General features: G+C 39.9%; 1 protein-coding gene across 1 annotated transcript in view; it reads left to right on the forward strand.

Moving 5' to 3' along the window:
* The window catches only part of NPAS3 (neuronal PAS domain protein 3), an 841,230-nt gene that overhangs the window by 764,978 nt on the left and 58,683 nt on the right, over window positions 1–17,569 (forward strand). Inside the window, exon 8 of the mRNA XM_055555517.1 lies at window positions 4,735–4,853. Within this exon, the coding sequence (XP_055411492.1) occupies window positions 4,735–4,853 (119 nt within the window). The remainder of the gene's footprint in view (window positions 1–4,734; window positions 4,854–17,569) is intronic.

Consider the following 17,569-nt stretch of genomic DNA (forward strand, 5'->3'; position numbering starts at 1 on the left):
ATGATAAAGATCTGATATTTTCATCAGTCAGTATGGGCTAAGTTAAGCTGCAATAAAAAGCAATCCCCAAACTACAACAAAAGATTTATTTCTGTGAAGATGGGCTAAAGGTTCTGCCCCTTGTTGTCCTTATTCCAAAACCTAGGTCAATGGAGCAGCCACCATCTGAAACATCGATAGTCAGCACAGCTGTGAGAAAGAGAGAGTAGGACCTTGTGACCAGCTCTTCTAGGAAATTCCACCTGAAAGCAATATATGACTTTGGTTCGTATTCTTTTGGCCACAGAAAGCCACGTGATCAAATCTAATTTCCAAGTGACAGAGGAAGTGCAGGGAACCTTTTGCAAGAAAAGAAATAACTTGTCACTTTCTAAAGTCCTAAAGTACTACATTTCTTTTAGAGTGAGTGAGGCAGCAACAAGGAAGCCTGTTACGACCAAGTCATACATAGTATCTAACAAAGTTAACAGCACACGCCAATGAAAGTTTGCCTGTATCAAGAAAACTGTGAAATGGCCCAACATCTCTTCCCTAGTCTTGTGAAGGTCATTTTGGTTGTTTGCACTTTGCACAGAACATCTTAAAACGGAAAAGATTCAATTAAGCAGTGAAGTAGGGAAAGAGTATATTTAACTTCGTATCTTAACAACTTAGTCCAATTCCACTTCTCCTTTAAAAGGAAAAATACTTTGCTCACACTTAAGGAATAACAGAGTTGTCTCAAAATGTAGCTTTTCTTTCTCACTTCCATCATGATTTCATAGCAGTTGAGGGCTCTGACAGTAGTATTGCACAGCAAATATTTGAAGTATGCTAAAAAGAAAGGCTGTCTTTATGCTTTGGCCTCATCCTCCTGCAGGAACCCCAAGGAGAGTCCTAAAAGTGCTCAGCATACATCTGGACCTCGGGTTGGTCAGAGAGAACAGGATGGTTCCCAGCCATCTCCTTCCCTCCCCCGTCACCACTGCTTCCTGCCTCCATATGATAAGAAAGCAGCGACTACAGGACCAGGGAGGGAATCACCAACAGAGGGGGAATAACACAGATATGCTGTCCCATTATGGTGGCATTTGCCAACGTAAAAATTATTACAACTTTTGCTATAAATTGTTCTGTAAATTTCACAAAATATGCAAAAATTGACATTTCAAGGGCTGAGATCATTTAGATTTATTTAAAAGTTGAGGCCCTTGAGATTCAGCAAAAGAAAGTCTATTTCTTTATCTAGCTTTCATCTGTGTGGGTCTTGTTTTCTTTTTTTAGTTCCTTGTTTATAATTCATAGGTCACAACTGGCCATATCTGGGCTTTGACCACTTAATCCAGTTTTACCCATCAATTTCTCCTTTGTCTCAGGCAGCAGATATAAATTCTCTGAATCCCAATTTTTTTTTTTATCAAATCATGCAGCAATCCTGGCCTGAATCAAAAAGTTGACAGAAAAGCTTGTGATATCTGGAAAGCACTCTAAAATGCTTTTTTTTTTTTACATAGATTGGTTCCACAGTCTTTACAGAGCACCAGTCTTAAGGATACTTTTCTCATTATGTTGTCCTCCCTTCATATCCACCCAAAACACACACACACACACACACACACACACACACACACATATCCTTTCTCCATGCTACAGTCATGTCACACATCACCAAGGCCAAGCTTCCTTGGTTCTCTCCCTGTAGAACATTCATCAAAATCCATGCTTCTCACCTGAGACCCTTAGAAAGCTTCTCTTCTAAAACTGCTGCTCTTGTCTGTCGCATGCCGATTACGTCTTTTTACATGAGAGACATCCCTGTCAGAGCTGGGATACCCAGAGCATATTTCCCAGCCCTTGAGGTCACATGGCCATGGTATGTGTGTACTGGGGATTAGTTTGTTAGGTAGCCTCTGAAAGGGCCAGTGTGGCAGGTTACTTCTGCCCCTGTCCTCAGAAAGGCATGTTAAAGCAGAAATCTTTATCAGAAATTAAAGTCTTTTCTAAGTTGTCTTCTCTCCTTCTCCCTCACCACCCTTCGCACCATACCCCCATGCTCTTGAAATAAAGCGTAAGGAGCAGTTATTATTTCGATTTTCAGTCTAGATTTCACTGGGGCAAAATCTGACCTCAGAATTCCTCTCACACCAGTTGTCCTGGTTTTAATGAAGGCTGCTCCTGTATATTCTCAATCGCTCAGTCTTGTCCAACTCTTTGCAACCCCATGGGCTGTAGCCCACCAGGCTCCTCTGTCCATGGGGATTCTCCAGGGAAGAATCCAGGCAAGTGACTTGCCATTTCCTTCTGCTCCTGTATATATTGGCAATCTAACCCATGGGGTGGGGGAGTACTGTGTTCACTGCCCAGTCAGAGCAGGACAAAGTGCTCACCTTCATAGCTCATGTAGAGCTGTGTCTCCCATTTCATCCCCTAAGGGGAACCACCCTGCTGGGGTCTCTAAAGTATCCACTAAGTGTTAACCTGTGAAAGTTCCATGTACCAAAAATGATAACAATTTCTAATGATGCCTGAATTATTCACCTTTCTACAGTTAACGTGGTTCCTTCCTTCCTGGGTCAGGGTTTCTTGGACCTCAGCCCTAAAACACAGTTCACTTTTCTTGGAAGTTGCATTTTTCCTCCGCTGTTGCAAACACAATCTCACTGAACAAAGCTGAATTCTTAAAGCTGAGTTTGTGATGTGGATTCTGATGGCTTCACGTTAGTTCAAGTCTCTGAGGACCGGGGCCAATAAACGTGAAAGGGACCCTAGTAGATTGCCATACTTTTCCATTTCCACCAGGATGAAAAACTGCTATAAATTAAGTCTAACCTTAAATGTATAATCTGTCCTTGGGAGGAAGGAAAAAAAGGCGGGGTAGGGGGGGGGGGATATAGCATCTTCAAGCTCTCGGCATCCCTTACGAGAAAAATTGGTTCTAAGGGTCTCTGATCTTGTGTTTTAGTAAAATAGAACTGCACGGCTGACTGACAGTTCTGATCTAAAGCATTTACGTTTAAGTTTTGATCTCTCTGCTTTTGATTAAAACTAATGAGCTCATTTAATTCAAAATGGGAATCTCTGATAAGAGAAATAAGGTTGATGTGATTGGATTAGAGGGGCAAATTAAACTCTTAGAGCAGAAGTTTGTGCTTATATAGTGTATTAAAAAGCTGTTGGCGTATTATGGCGTGTTAGATGATGAGAAAAATTTCATAGTAATTCATATTTAATCAGAAGAAATGAAAGTACTAAATATAACATGGCTCTGCTTTTCCCTCGAGTGATAAAAAGCTGTACATTTAAAATGACATCAGATCTGTGCTAAGACAAAAAAAGAAGAAAATCTTGAGAGAGACACATAAGAAGGGACACTTGTCAGTGGTTCCATCACCCCAGAATAGAAACGCCATAAATAGAGGGAAATATAGTCAGATGAAGGCAAGAATAATACAAGCCCCCAACCACCAATAGTAAGGCTTCTCTTATTATCTCACTCTTCTTTCATCAGAGCATCAAATTTAATATAAAAAAATAGATGTTTCTTCCCCTTAGAAATATATGGAATATGTTTCATAATTTGAAATTGAAAAGCTTGTTTTGCCTATTTTTTCTTTGTTTTTTAATAGCTATTTTCTCACCTACTTAATTCTTAAATCTCTTTATTACACATATTTCTTGACCTTCATCCTAGAGAAAATTAGTGTTCTTGTAGAGCTGCTCAAAATGTTTTGTTGTTGAAATTTTTTTTTAACTTTAGAATAATAAGAAAAACTTTAAAGTATATTTTAGAAGAGCAAAATTAGAGTCTTTTTAGGCTTTAAAACTCCCAAGTTAATTTCTTTTCAGGAAAGTACTTAAATGTACAAAATACCATAGAAGCTTATTTCTAAAGAAAATAGATTTGCATTGCCTCCTGACCTGCATAAAGGTGGTTTTAGATCAGCAAGAATGAAAACTACCATTTTAAGTTTTATAAGTCAAAACATACTCTGCTTAATCTTAAATACATTGAAAGGGAAAGAGTAGCTGTCTTAAGAAACTATGATTTTCTCAGAAGCAAAGAGGTAGAAACACAGAGGAGGTTTTCTATTCTGGGCTGGGGAGAAGCTGCCGCTAGTGACAGCTGATCTTGGGAGTCATTTTTGTTTTTATCCGTATAGCCCATTCTCAGCCCTCTATCTCAGGTCGGTTGAGAAGACTTCAGGCCTCTTATTCCCCATAATGAAGGAAAATAACTCAGAAGGGCAAGGACACTGGCCAGGGTATGGCTGCCCCAATCTTGGTGGTGTCATGGTGCTCAGAACTTGCCAGCAAGCAACTGATCCAAGAAGGGATTTGCAGGGAGAACAAAAAGCAAGTTGTCCTGACTCTGATCAGAAGCATTTCCACCTGAGTCTTGGTTGATCCCATAAATCTCTGGGGTCCTTCTTTTTCATGACTGTTCTGTCCATGAGCACCAGCCAAGCCTCATGATATGCTACAATTACTATCAGACCCCACTTGGAAAGCTGCTGAAACCTAAAAAGACCTGAAAAGCTCTTGCTCAAAACCAGAATGGAGTTTCTTGGGATACATTAATTTTTCTTTTTTATTTTCTGCAAAGTAAACATTTTCTAGATGAGATAAATTGATTACTACGCTCTTAGCACCCATCAGTCATTTATTTTTAGTGAACTCAAGGATTGCACCTGAGCAGTAGCTGAAAGGGGCTGTGTAGAGATCTAAATCATGTGTATGTATTTTTATATTCTTCAGTGGAATCAACCAGCCCCAGTCTGCTCACCACTGACAACACCCTTGAGCGTTCCTTTTTCATCCGAATGAAATCTACTCTGACCAAACGCGGCGTGCACATCAAATCATCAGGATATAAGGTAAGCTGGGTTCCAGCAGGGGTGAGACTCCTGTCTCGGGTCCATCCTAGGTCATTTGCATTGCGTGTCCCAGCTGCTTTGGGTCCACATGATCAATACATGTGACTGTGAGCAGCGCACAGGGTTCTTAGTTATCTTCCTGTCTCAAGGCAGGGGACTCATTATATCTCACGTTCTCACTTCAGACAGTGCTGGCTCACTAAATGCTTCAACAGAGTGTCTTTTCTTAAAACACATGTTAATAATGCATCAAGTGCTTCAGCACATGCTGGAAATTCACTTTGATGGAGAAGGTGAGCCAAATTCACATTAGTCCTTAAGATGACTATTCTAGAACTACTACTATAAAAATTCTACTTCTCCCACCTCCCTCTTCCAATCCCCTCTTTCTCTTTAGAGAAAGACTGTCCATTTGAAAAAAAAAAAAAAAAATCTTGGCCACCAAGATTCATACATGTAGATAAGAAAATCAGGTTGGATGTCAGAAATCCTAATTTTGAAATTAACAGTGGCTGAACGTTCATTCACACCTTAGCATAGATAGGACACTCCACATACAGAAAACATGTTTCATGCAAGAGCAAAGACCAAGTCCAGAGTCATAATCTACATTATTTTACCATTCTAAAGTTAAGAATATAAAAGCTCTAATCTTGGGAAATTCCAACATTTCAGTTACCATAGCAACATAAATTAAGACCTATGAAATTCATGAAATGCCTTTGGCAACCCGAATCTTATCAATTTTACAACACGCTAACCAATCTCTCAAACAGTATTTATTATATGAGGAGGGCGAACTAATGGCATGCACTGTGGCTGTCGCCAGCGTGTCCTCTTCCCATTGGAGAGTCTAGAGCTTCCAGTAGCCCTGTTCTTGTGGGTTAGTGCTCTAGCCTTGCCAGGGATAGTAAAAATCATTCTCATCAGGCTTTGAAACCCTTATATAAGTCATCAGGACAGGAACAGCTACAGAAAAGTCAGAATCAGACATTTTCTTTGATATTAATTCTTCCCTAAAAAAATAAAGCAGTGGCAAAGCAGGTCTTTCTAGGGACAATCTTTAGATGGGCTGTCCCACAGCCCAAAGGGCACATTGGGAACACCCTTAATTTTTAACAGGGATCGAGGCAAGGGAGAGGTAGGTACTTGGGCAGCACCGGGTGCATTAGCTCCACCTACAGAGTGATTTGTAGTCCTGTGATAAAGGGGTACGTCGGAGGACAGAAAACAGACTATCTTATGCCAATTTTGTATTTTCCTGCCTCACTGAAACACTATACATTTATTAGTTGTTAGCTGTGTAGTGTCAGCCAGTTTGAAATTCTATAGGCAAACTATTAGATGTAGCGAGTATTGTCATGTTAATGCTAGAAAGATGCATTATTGGTATTCCAACTTTTCTCCATTTCAGTTCTTCATCTTTCCCAGTTTGTACTGGTTTGTAGCAGGCATATCCCAGAAGGAAAGAAGGGTGGAAGGGGTGAGGTATATTTTGAAAAAGCAATATCTAGTATAATTCAATATCATTAGATAACTTAATTGTTTGAAAACCAACAGAAAATTATTACTACATTCATACAACAAACTAGAGATTATAAAACTTTGCAGCATCTTAGCTTTGCCACAAAGTAGGATGTGGTAAAAATAATAACAACATAGAGAAATAGTTTGAGTTCCAATCCAGGCAAGAGACTAAGTGGCTTGGGTTCTGTTGGTCTGTCCCGTCATTCGGGCAGCTCAGGCAACCTGTTTTGCTACATGGTCTGAAATTTCTTAAATACTGATACAATATTCATTCATTATTTCGACAAATATATAAATATATTTGTGGAGCCTGAGATCCTAAACTCAGCACTGAACAACAAAAAGTCCCTGCTAACTGCTAACAAGCAGCAAGGAAAAAGAACACAATAAGTAAATAAAGTGATTTCAGAGAGCAATGAAGGCTAAAACAGTAGCTAACATTTGTGCTCACTACAGTATGCTGAGTGTGACATAGTTTGTATGTCTTTGCGACTGTCCAAGAAGGAAGTATTTTCATTGTTTCCATTTTACAGATGAAGAAACTAAGCCTTGAGAGGTTAATTAAACACCCAAGGTCACACACTGGGAGGGACAAGGCTGGGGTTTTAACTCTGGCAGTCTGGCTCTACATCCCCTGCACTTAGCCACAAGCCCACACTCTTTTAGGCAAAGAGTAAAGCAAGGCAATGTGAGGGAATGGCTGATGGGGACCATGTTCGATAGGCTCACTGAAGGTCTCCCTGAGTGACATGTCACCTAGGAGAGGTGAATGAAAAGAGCCCTCCATGAAAACATAAATAGAAGAAGAATGTTTCTGGAGCTCCTCTGGTTTAGGATTAAGACACCTTGCTCTAAGAAGGGAAACAAAATATTAAAAAGTACAACCTTGAACATCCAGGATTAGAAGAGATTTAGAAGCTGTTTCAGTTTCAATCAAATTATATCATGTTAAAGTGATCATAGTCAAAGATCTCTCCTGGTAAATGTCACACTGCACTGAAAATATGTGGGTTACTTTCAAATATCTTTTGATATTGATCTCTAACATAATTCCACAGTAATAAGAGAGCAGACTCTGTATGATTTCAATACTTTTAGACCATGAAATTTCTGCACCTGGTCTTAGGTCTCTGGATATGTTCTAGGGTCTCCTAGTTTATAGTCTATGGGAACTTGTATCCTACTCTTGTGTGAAAATTGTATAAATCTTAATTGTGTTGATAATGCTTTTCAGGTTTACTCTATTCTGCTACTGCTCTATACCTTCCTTCTATTAATTTCTGAGAGTTTCATAGTGAAACTCCAATTAAAAATCTTAGTTTATTGACTTACAACAAGTGTAAAACATCGTGGAACTATATGTAACTTTGTTCTGTATTTTCCAAGTCTCCTGTAAATGCGTTAACATATTTTCATAATTTACAAAAATAAAAAAGATGAATTATATCGTGTTAAAGTGATCACAGTCCTCTGACAGTACCATCTTTCTCAACATATCCTGCGAGGCTCCATCCAGTGCTGACTTCCCTCCCCAGCACTGCTCACATGAGAGCTGCTTCATCCCCTGTTCCCCCAATAAGATGAATCACCCAGCAGATCCAGCTCTCCCCCTCCTCCTCCACAGTGAACTTCCCTCATTAATTAACCTTGTCTGGAAGTGAGTGGAAGAGCTGATGAGAAGCCGTGACATGACACAGCTGAATAACATCCCTATTTATCTGTTCATTCTCAGTAAATAAATCTAACAGCTTATAAAACATTCAAATAAAACTGGTAATCACCCCCCCCCACCACACAATAAACACAAATAAAAAGAAACAGCGATGATAATTTCTCCATACTCCCAATATTCTCCCTAATTTATTACCATTGTTTGCTTATTTCTTTCCCCTTAGTTAAAGATTCAAGATGTTAAGCCTTGCTCGATGCAGGTCACGACATTTTCCTCCATTTTTTCCTATGACCTTGGCACGTGGGCTGTTCTGACTTTCTCCGTAACTTTGCAGGGTCATCATTGTTGTCATGGACAGTAATAATGGTAACACAAGTGCCACTTACTGAAGACTGGCAGGGACTGTGCCATTTTATACTGATTTTACCCAATCCCCACAACTTCATATAAAAATGTCCTCTGTGCCGGGCATTGTTCAAGGTTTACATTCTCTTATTATGCCTATTTTGCAGGTGGTGAAGCTGAGACTTCCAGAGCTTCAATACTTTGCCCACATTCATTCTCATAGTTCTTAAGTAGCTCCTAAGGAGTCAGGGTTGATCCAGGCATTTAGGCTCCAGAGCCCTGTCTGCTCACTGCTCTGTGTCAGTGCTTAACATATGAAGTCCAAAGAAGGGCTCGGCACAAAATGGACCTCAACAAAGGAAAAATAAATTTAAATTTTTAAAAGAAAAACCTCTTGCTTGATTAAGACCTTCCCTTGGTATCTCAGCAGATTCCACAGCACCAGTTTACAGAGATTTACCTTTCTTTCTAGGGTATATGATAGCCGCTCAGATAGCCATGGTCAAGAATTCTAGCCAAAGAAGTGCCAACCTGTATCTGCTAATCCAGGTCGACAGTGGTATATAACTTGGAGTTGCTTCCACACCCCAGGCCCTGAGGCCTGAGAAAGTTGCCCTCTCTTCTCCAATGAATTTTCCCTGCTGTGAGCTGACATTCCTTGTCTCTGTCTCCATTTGCTGTGTTATCTGATGGAGTGAAAGTGTTAGTCACTCAGTCATGTCCAACTTTTTGTGACCCCATGGACTGTAGCCTGCCAGGCTCCTCTGTCCACGGAATTCTCTAGGCAAGAATGCTGGAGTGGGTAACCATTCCCTTCTCCAGGGGATCTTCCCCACCCAGGGATCGAACCCAGGTCTCCCGCATTGCAGATGGATTCTTTATCATCTGAGCCACCATCTAGACCCGCCACTTTTTAAGCCTCGGGGGCTATGTTGTTGTTAAGTCTCATTGTTGGCCACCTATCTTCACATAATGGGCCTCTCCTTTTGGTTGCAGTGCATCAATATTCTACCTTCTTGAGTAGGTCTAGGTCTGGGGGAACTTCCTAGGTATAGCACAGTAGAGCAAAAGGAGATAATGTAATCAGGGAAATAAGAGAAGGAAGGGCTCACAGGGTTGCCGCCTTACCTCCTGTCCCTTGGATGGGACCATTCCATTTTATACTCTATTCTTAAATGCCCACCAGCAGCCCTGTCATTTCTAGAGTATTTATCCACATACATGAAGATATCCTACCTCTCAGGGTGTGGTGGAACATCCTGGTCTGGGAAACAGACAGATAGAGAATCTGTTATGTTGATACCGTGCTGAGAATGACTCCTTGAAAATCCTCAAATTCAGGAGTTCCCACTCTGACACACGCAAACATTACTAACAGAGGATGGGAGAGCTCCAGATACTTAAAAACAAGCAGTTTCCCCATCTGGGATAACTTGGCTATGAATTTGCCTGTAGCTACGTGTTGAGCCAAACGATTCCTGAAACCTATCCAGCCTCGTTATGGTCTAAAGAGTCAAAGTATAAATAATAATAGAGAAAAATACTTTGTAGGCTCACTAGTTTATTCAGCCTGCTGATATAATTCAGCTTTAAGACTCTTTTATCAATATCTAAACATGAAGTAACAAAAGCAAAAATTTAGAGGGCGCTAATTAGCTACAGGAAATTCTTTTTGTCTATTCTAAGCCCACAACCATTGTCATGTTTTAAGTTAGAAACTTCTCTTGTTCATTTTTTAAAATTCATTATTGTATCTGTTCTGTAGAGTAAGGCCTCTCCATAATTTTACCAGTGATTTGTTTTATTCAGGGTGTCATAGATGCCCATAGGGGCTTCCCAGGTGGCGCTAGTGGTAAAGAATCCACCTGCCAATGCAGGAGACATAGACGTGGGTTCGATCCCTGGGTTGTGGAGATTCCCTGGAGGAGGGCATAGCAACGCACTCCAGTATTTTTAGCTGGAGAGTCCCATGGACAGAGGAGCCTAGCGGGCTACAGTCCATGGGGTTGCAAAGAGTCAGATATGACTGAAGCGACTGAGCACTAGATGCCTTTAAGGATTTGATGAAATCTGTAGCACCTCTCCCAAGGTAAATGTATTTTGCATCAGGAAGTTCTTGAATCACTCAAGTGTATCCAGTGATTTCGGGTTACAAAACGCTATTTAATGTGATTAATCTTTGATACTTATTAAGAAATCAAGTTAGTGCATCTTCCAGAACATATTTCACCAATATTACAATAGTCATTTCCTGCCTCCTCATTTCTCACTCCCTTCTGTCCATTTAGTGTTAATAAAACATACTGAAGTTCTGTGACAAAAGACATCAACTCCTAGATTACAGAAGGACAAAGAGAAGATTTCCATTCTGACCCCCACATGCACACAGAGATAATCTTCTGAAAAAGTACTTCTCAGAAAATATTTTTATAAACATAATACTGACTATTAAAAGATTCGATCTGTAGTTGAGAATTATTTCTTGTAGCACATGGTCCTCTTTTGTTTCCTGTTCACTTTAGTGTGCAACAGAGTCGCGTCACCAGGATTTTCAATGTCAAGCTAGGTCAATTTTGGAATTGAAGGCTTTTCATATGCAAACATATTCCTGATTGAATGCGTATACTGACAAGACTCAAGACGATAGCAAACTAGAAGGGAATTATTACTGTTTCAATCATCTGGAATTTTAGTTCTTCATTTAAGTCTTATTAAACCAAGTCTATGATACTAAGATATCAACCCCTCCCTCTTGATCTCCTGCCACTTTAATGTGCTGCCAAAATCAGTTGAATCCACCTGCTCTTATTGCCATTCCTCCAATTTAGTGCCTTTTTTCCAGATCTGTCATGAGGAACCCCCAAATTACCTCCCAGAAAATTTACTTCTCCAATCTGTCCTGAACTCGGCTCCATGGAATATCTTCCCAAAGTCTCAGTGATCATTTACTTCTCTACTTCTAAGACTTCAATAGTTCACAGTGCCAACATATTCAAGAATCTATCCTTGCCCACCACCATCTCCATCATTCTTTCTTAGAACTCCGAATACTGATGCTCTAATAAAATCAGTCCAATCATCTTTCTTGAAATACATTTGCATACTCACACTGCTATCCTTTTGACCATGATATTATTTTTCCCCTAAAAATGCCTTTCTGCCACACTTCCACCTGGAGAACTTTTACTGAACCAATATGGCACCACTCAAACATCACTTCTTTTTGCATTTCTCCCAATCCACCTGTCCCTTCTCTGTGCTAAAATAGCATTTTTAGTTTTTACTAAAGCTCTCTGTGCCTCGGTTTTCTCACCTGCAAGATAAAACTCTTAATAGCATATAACCCAAAGAATCTTTCTACAGATCAAACGAGATAACACAGGTTCTGCTATCTTCTCTCCATTTTATAAAGCACTTTCATATAACCTCATGTGAACCTCACAATTTTGAGTAATTATCTCCTTCCAATTTTTGAAGACAGGTTAAAAACTGAGCCATAGAAATATGAATTGACTTGTCTAGAGACATGTGAATGGTAAATGGCAAAACTGAGAGAAATATCCAGATCCTCTCATTTCAGATTCCTTCTTCATTCCTATATACTGCGGTATATACTGGGTGCTTTCTTATTCTGCTTTCTTCCCTTAGCACCCAGCACAGTATGCTGCATGTAATTGCCATTCAATACATGTTAGCTGAATAGAATTGCATGCTCTCTCTTTTCTGAAATAGCAATGAAAATGTTGACAGTCCTGAGTCCTATAACATACTACTAGAGAACCTGCTAATTGACATCAGTGTCTTTTAGATGTGACCGTTCGATCAGCTATGCACCCAGATGATTATACCATGATCTGGCTCACCTTCTCCATCTTGCCTACTAGGATATCATCACTCTTTACCAGTGCACCTTCTGAAAATCAGAATGTACCACATCTATAGCATTCCCTTGAGCCATCAGCTGAGAATTCCTTTTAGAAAACACAGAGTCATCTTAACCTCATTTATTCATCATCACTTCATATTAGCATCTGTTGATCACCATTTTCTTTCGATTAAATCATCTTTCAAGGCTTTTTTTCTGGATATTAACATTTTGAGGCTCTATCTCTCTGAAAAGTGTAACAGTATTCAATAATAAACTGCCTTCCGCTGTAACTCAGTGATATGTTAAAGATAGCTTAAAAACATGTTAAGTGTTGTTATGGGAAGACTGGTTCTTTCTTTGCCCAACAGGCTAATTGGTTGCAATGAGTTTTAATTGTACCAAGAGAAGTTCAGCTTGGAGGTACACCCAGCACTGGGCTTGCCGGGTGGTGCTAGAAGTAAAGAACGCAGGAGACATAAGAGACTCAAGTTCAACCCCTGGGTCGGGAAGATCCCCTGGAGGAGGAAATGGCAACCCACTCCAGTATTCTACCCTGGACAAACTCGTGCACAGAGGGGTGATAGTCCATACAGTCATGAAGAGTCGGACACGACTGAAACGAATTAGCACACACACACACATGCACACCCAGCACTAATGTAGGGGACGGTGGGGTCTTGGTCCTTCTCTGGAGATTTCTAAAAGCATACACGGAATTCATCATGTAGGAGTTTCTCCTCCTAGACAAGTGTGAACAGTTAGATACCATCTGGGTGTTTCTTCCTATCTGAGGTTGAGAAACATTCCAGGTGTCCGGACATATCAGTGCTTCCCCTGAAGCCTCGCTTCAGCTCTGTGTTGTCTTGAAGTGACGTCTATGGTATTCCAAGCTTCACAAAATGTAACTGTCTTGTCAAATCAATAGATGTATTTTCAGGGAAGACCAAAAATTCTGTCAACCCATTCAGCCTTTCTAAGACTACGCATATATTGCCTTTCAATCAACCCAGACACCCAGAATAAATTGAAGGAGAAAAAACTTCCAGAGTAGAACTTACAGGCAGAGGTTATCCTGATGAAAAATGCAAATAGAGAGAACCAATAAAATCAAATTTTTAAAATCCTATTATCTCGTTTTAGTCCCTGCTCACCTCTGCACAATGGTCCATTATAATGTGGTTTCCAGTGTCATTTTAAATATAACTGACATTGTTTCTGATCTTAAAGAATTTACTTCCCATTACCAAGGCATGACAGAAGTTCTAGCTTGGGATATGTCATTTCTGCCGGGACTAATCAGCTAGCTATTTTACCAACTAGAGGCATAATCACTAGCCATTCTGTGAAGTGTCTGTAAACTCTAAGTATGTCAGTAACTGCAGTCCAGGTATGCTGCTCACTTATAGGTAGCTCCTTTTCCATTATACAGCTTTTATAAAGCAGGTAGACAAACAAGAGCATCCCATTTTTGAGTAATTCTAGATCTTTCCAGTTTGGTTTTCTGTGTCTTTGCTACCTAAGAATAATGAAAATGACGATCAGTTTGAAAATGATGTCAATGATGCAAAGATTAATGACCTTTCTGTATATAAGGTTATTTAACTAATGAATGCCCTTCCAAAATTATGATAATTTCTTTGTAAGTATATTCTCAAGCTACTGGATTTTTATAATATCATCTACCATGAGGCTTTGGCCAATTAAGATTTTTAAAAGAAAGAAAAAAAAAACAGGCTTTAGAACTAAAAAGTAAACAGAAGCACAGTTCCTCATTTTTTCAGGCTCAGCACTCTTTGATGTACTGATGTACTGAGATGCCTCAACAACAGTTGCAAAGGTCCACAATTTCTGTTTCCCTAAAGTAATCTCTGGATCCAGTGGTCCAAAGCAGCAGTTACCTAACTTTGCAGATTTCAAGTGTTTCAAGATACGTCCCTTTTCTAACCCTCCTTACCTCAAAACCACCTTACTGATGAGTGACTAAGCCCATAGGCTATTACATCAGACTGCCAAGGATTTAAACTTGGTCCTGCCTTTCCTGACTCCTTGACCTTAAGTATATTGTTTAACTTCCTTAAGTGTCTGTTTCCTCTCCTGTAAAGTGAGAGTGCCAATAGAAGCTCCTTCATGAGACTCTTATGAAATAAAGTGGGTAGGACAGTCATAGAGAGCACTACAGCAATACCTGGTCCATGGTGAGTGCGCAGTTCATGTCCATATGTGAAGTTCTGTGTTTATGGAACTCATTTTATGAATTTGATAAAGGTTGATCTAGACAATCCAAAACCTTAACTTCTACACCTCTGCATATGCACCTGTAACCATGGAAAATAGTAATTCATCAGTAATAGTTCAGATTGTCTTCTGGAAGTCACATACACTCTAGAATAATAAACGATTTCTTCTGAGTATAGAAAATGCATTTATTTCTGGGAAATTTTTCCCTGCTTAAGTATCCTGAATATTGATTTGAATATAAGATACAAAATATAACTGAAGTACGTCATCTGTCCCTTTAACAAAAGAAACACGGATCGAATGGTTCTCTTTGTTATTGATTTAGCATCATGGCAAGACTAATATAGCCCTTTAATGCAAGAAATGAAGTAGGGGGCAGGGCCAATTTGATGTTGTTGATCTCGGGAATAAATGGAGTTTCTAGGCTCCTGTAAGCCAACAAAGGCTCCAGTTTGCTTAAAACATCTACATACATATAAACAGAACCCTCTGAGGAGAGATGGAGGCAGGAGGGGAAGGGGACGACAGATGATGAGATGCCCTCCACTATCAGACTAAAAGAATGGCCTCAAAGTGCTTTGAGTAAGAAAACTCAGATTTAAACAAAAGAATCATCTCTATAATCAGTTCTCAGCTTTCTATAGTAATATTCAAGAGAGAGAAACTTTGGGCTGCTGCCTTAACTCTGTGTGTGTGTGTGTGTGTGTGTGTGTGTGTGTGTGTGTCTGTGTCTATGTGTTTAATCTGAACTATCAGTGGGCAGTGGATATTGCTAAGTTGCCATGTTGGAAACATAACTTTCAGCTCATTGTTTGCAATGGTCCACAGAAGCAATCCATATAAGTTATCATTTGACTGATAGCAGTATTTACACCTCACTTTCACCAGGGTTTTTGTACCTGCCATTTAGTCTCCCTGGAGTATATATCGTCCTCACATAGATCCACAGGTCACACCTACATTTCATGCAGATTTCTGTTCAAATGTCACTTCCCTCACCACCTCCTATAAAAATAGCTCAAGCACACCCTCTGTACTCCATCATCTGCTTTATCCTGCTGCCTTATTGTTCTTCATAGAACTTACAACATAACACAATTTCATAAATTTGTCTGTATAGGATTTGTTTCCCCCACCTCAATATAAGCTGAAGCTCCTAGAATAGTTTTGGTCACATAATAGAAATTCAATAAACATTAAAAAAATAAATTTATAAATATTGGACATCATTTATCCTAAAGCCAGAACATAGTCCTTTCTTTGGTCAATATTCTAGTTCCTTTAAAGGGGATAGAGAGATGAGAATATTCATCCAATAGAATTATATAATTTTTAGTTTCCAGGCCCTATTGCTAAGACACTTTGAAGTTTTCTTCAGTTTTCCTTTTAAAAAGGCTTCACTAATGGTTGACATATTCTATGACATATTTTTCACACTATCATATTCAGTTTTTTAAAAATCAACATGTATTTAACTTGTATCCCACTTATACCCAATTCTAGTGTCTAGAACTCTGGAAGTACAATCAAGAGTCACTTGATTATTACTTGGTAGTTCTGAATATATTTAACAGGTCTTAACAGCTCCTTGTTAAATGTCCTTCAAACTCATGACTTCTTGTAGAAATCATGAAAACAGAGTGGCTTAATGTGGGCACAGCTGGTGAGGGGATTCAGAAAATTTCATCCCCCCACCAGCACACTGCCGCTGACTTGCTCTGCACCTTTGGACAAGCAGCCTTGTTACTCTGGGCTTCTGTTTCCTTGCTGGAAACAAAACAACAGGACTTGCCTTCAGTGTTCTTTAGTCATTTGATGGCTGAGATTACTTCCTCCCTAGAGTGTACTCTCTACATGAGGGTGAAAGCCCCTCTGGGTGGAATGGAATAGGATCTGCCTAAATAGGAGCAGCCCCTGACTCCTGGAAAGAGAGAGGCTAAGACCTGCAGTAAATTCCAGTGAAGGCCACACAGTTACCAAGAGCTGCCATGTTGCCTTGTGGTCACTGCTGGTTTGAGAAAGATTTCAGCAAACATTTAACCCAGTCACTGCAACAAGGGAGAGGAGGTCTGGAAAGGATTTTCTAATTCTTCAGGAGGGCTCAGATGACTTTGTACTTTGTCCTATGGATAGACTAGACTCTGCAAAAACAATCTAGATCCTAAATTGAGGCAAAAATAAAAGAGTGGTCTGAGATTAATGCTATCTTGCCTTATTCCATGATCAGTGACAAATTTCTTTTCCTTACTCTCTTTAATACAATACATATTCACCTCTCTGTTAATGCCAAATATAGCACAATATCATGTTCTTATTAAATTTATCTCTTTTTCCCTTTGTTTGTTTTCAATTGGCTTATTGTTGCCTGAAACGGTTGTAAGTTTCCAGTTGAAGGGAAACACATCTTTTAACCTGCCTGGAATAGCCCTAGAGGCAAAGTCCTTGAGTTCTTTAATGATGAGTGGTGTTAACAATATCATAATTGTCAAACTCCTCAAAGACAAGTAGCATGGAAATGGAAAGCATTCTTAATCTTAAACTGTTCTTTTGTAATAAACTACTGTCTTCTCTCTGAAATGCATCTTTTCCCTCTGTCCACTGGACAGATCAGGGGAGTGATACAGTTTGGCTAATGACCCATTAGCATCCAGATCCCAAGCACCTTGGCACAGTGGAAGAATGTTAAGTTCTGTGGATTTTACCTCTAGGACACCAAAGTGGTGGTGCGCGATACCTCCATGTTGTCATGCCCTCAGCCCCGTAGCTCAAAAACAGTGAATCAGAACCCAGAAGTCAACATGAATGGGTAAGTGAAGCCCCTAGCCAACAGACCAAACTGTCACCATGCCATAGAGGGCAACAGAATCCAAAGCCTGGAGAGGCCCCTTGTCCACACTTCCTCCCCAGCCCGTGGTTCTCCTCTTGGGGAAAGAGCATCAGCGGAGTTGAGATGGCACAAAAGCCTGTGACACATTTTGGCCCCCAAAGAATCTTCTTCTTGCTGCATACAGAAATCACACCTCCTAATTATGCCATCCAGTCCTGAGAACGTTAAAAGGCTAGTGC

Source organism: Bubalus kerabau, chromosome 19, assembly GCF_029407905.1.
Source record: "Bubalus kerabau isolate K-KA32 ecotype Philippines breed swamp buffalo chromosome 19, PCC_UOA_SB_1v2, whole genome shotgun sequence".
NCBI lineage: Eukaryota > Metazoa > Chordata > Mammalia > Artiodactyla > Bovidae > Bubalus > Bubalus kerabau.